Here is a 2,064-nt window from a genome sequence, read left to right as displayed (position 1 = left end):
AAATTTTATATTTACTAACTTATATTTTAATTTCAAAAATTTTGTAGGAAAATAAAACTTCAGAAATGGTCCTAACCATAAATAACCATATAATTATAATATAAATAATTTTAATATAGGCATATATGATACACGTAAAATAAATTACGATCGGTAAATTAATTTTTGTATTAACAAACTAAATAAACGTTGTTCAATCCAAAATTTTAATTTCGACAGTTTTTTACGAGAAGCGAAGTGAAAAAAAACTTCCGAGCGACATTACGAAACTTGGTACGGCAATGGAGAACAAAACACAAAACCAAAGTAGAAACAACAAAAAGGTAAGATCTTTAATAAATTCAGTTTAAAAAATCTTGCTCCATAACTTTGTCATTGAATAATGAAAATGAATTATCTAAATAATTATTAAATATTAAGAGTAAACAGCAGCAATTATCCCCAAATGCGAATGGCATCAGTATTCCAGCTGCCAGGAATAGACTGCCTCTTCACGAGCAAATCCACGAACTTCTTTTTACTTTCTTTAGCGGCCAATCTTTCGATGATATCATTAATGATTAAAGATTTTAACGCATTTCTGTTTAAATATGTTTCTGAAGATGGAAAGAAGTTTTTTCTGCCAGGTAAATCATCATCTATTTCCTCAACATTTCTTTGTAGATCGATGCCGTTGTTCTTATCTGGATATGAAACGGGTGTGGAAAGAACAGCCGGGAGAAGGATCAATCTCGTGTAACACGACACAACGATTATCAGAATTACTGAACTGTATTTTGATAGTTCCATTTCAAAAATGTTATCTTTGCTTTACCGTTCAATCAAACTGTACCGTTACAATTAGAGCAATTCAATATTTCACGTTATGGCAAAATTTTCAGTTCAACACGGATATTTATACTAACCGTACCTGACGATATATATATATATATATACATATATATATATATATATATATATATTGAATGCTGGTAAGATTCATAAATTACTGCATATATATATATATATATTTATATATTTGATATATATATATATATATATATATATATATATATATATATATATATATATTCAAATTCACGAACGACTTATATACAAATAAATGGTCGAGAGGTTAGCTCAGTCGAAGTGCCAAGTCTCATTCAATTACGCGATAGCCTGGTTCGAATACTGTCGGCCCAAGACTCAAAGACTATCATACGTCATGCGCGTAATATGCGGTACTTGCGCGTGCATACATAATGTGCGTGTACGTCATGTGGTGCGGATAGTATGGTCTTGGTGGCACGAAGGTTTGAAAAAGTCGATTCTGCGTATGTCAGAGCTACATAATAAAAATATATATATATATTTTATTTTTCTTTAATCTGAATCTCTGATATACGCATATATATATAATTATATATGTTGGTAGTAGACCATAATTTTTACAATTCTCTATAAATTCTACCAAATGTGTTGGCGTTAATATGTTTGTAGTTCGTTTTTTCGATTTTTCTCACTAAAGTTTTTTCGAGAACATTAAGTTTAATAAAATTCAAAATAAACTTATTTTCCGAATTCATGCTGCAAATAAGGCCATATTTCGATTCCGAATGAATCATCATCAGAGCAAGTTGATTTATATACGGAAATATTTACTTTGTGAAAATGAACTTAGATAGAAATTAGGTGTCAGATTTTTTTATTGGCTCTTTCCATTTTCGTTGGTTTCCTTTTCTTCATCGATAGCATCATATTCTTCTTTGTCAATATTTATAATGCTAAGCCTCCTAGTCAGTGAGGTAGTAGTAATCCCGATATATGAGTCATGTTTTATTGAGAAAAATCGAAAAAACGAACAACAAACATATTAACGCTAAACATTCGGTAGAATTTACAGAATATTGTAAAATATTATATATGTATGTAGTATTGTATGAATTCTACCGAATTGTTGGCATTAATCAATTTAAAGTTTGTCTTTTCAATTTTCAACATGTAAATGTATATATAAAAATGCAATCGAAAAAATTAAAAATTTTATTATTAATTTGTTATAATTATAACTTAGTTTACAAACTC

At 28.8% G+C, this 2,064-nt stretch overlaps 1 protein-coding gene across 1 annotated transcript; it reads right to left on the bottom strand.

Moving 5' to 3' along the window:
• Positions 1 to 435: 435 nt before the first annotated feature.
• Positions 436 to 789, bottom strand: HELRODRAFT_163883 (hypothetical protein; the record flags this gene model as incomplete). Its single annotated transcript, XM_009027627.1, has 1 exon — positions 436 to 789. The coding sequence occupies one exon, from the start codon at positions 787 to 789 to the stop codon at positions 436 to 438; it is 354 nt and encodes a 117-aa protein (XP_009025875.1).
• Positions 790 to 2,064: the final 1,275 nt, after the last annotated feature.

Source organism: Helobdella robusta, assembly GCF_000326865.2.
Source record: "Helobdella robusta unplaced genomic scaffold HELROscaffold_5, whole genome shotgun sequence".
NCBI classification, from domain to species: Eukaryota; Metazoa; Annelida; class Clitellata; order Rhynchobdellida; family Glossiphoniidae; genus Helobdella; species Helobdella robusta.
This window is presented reverse-complemented; position numbering and strand designations above follow the sequence as displayed.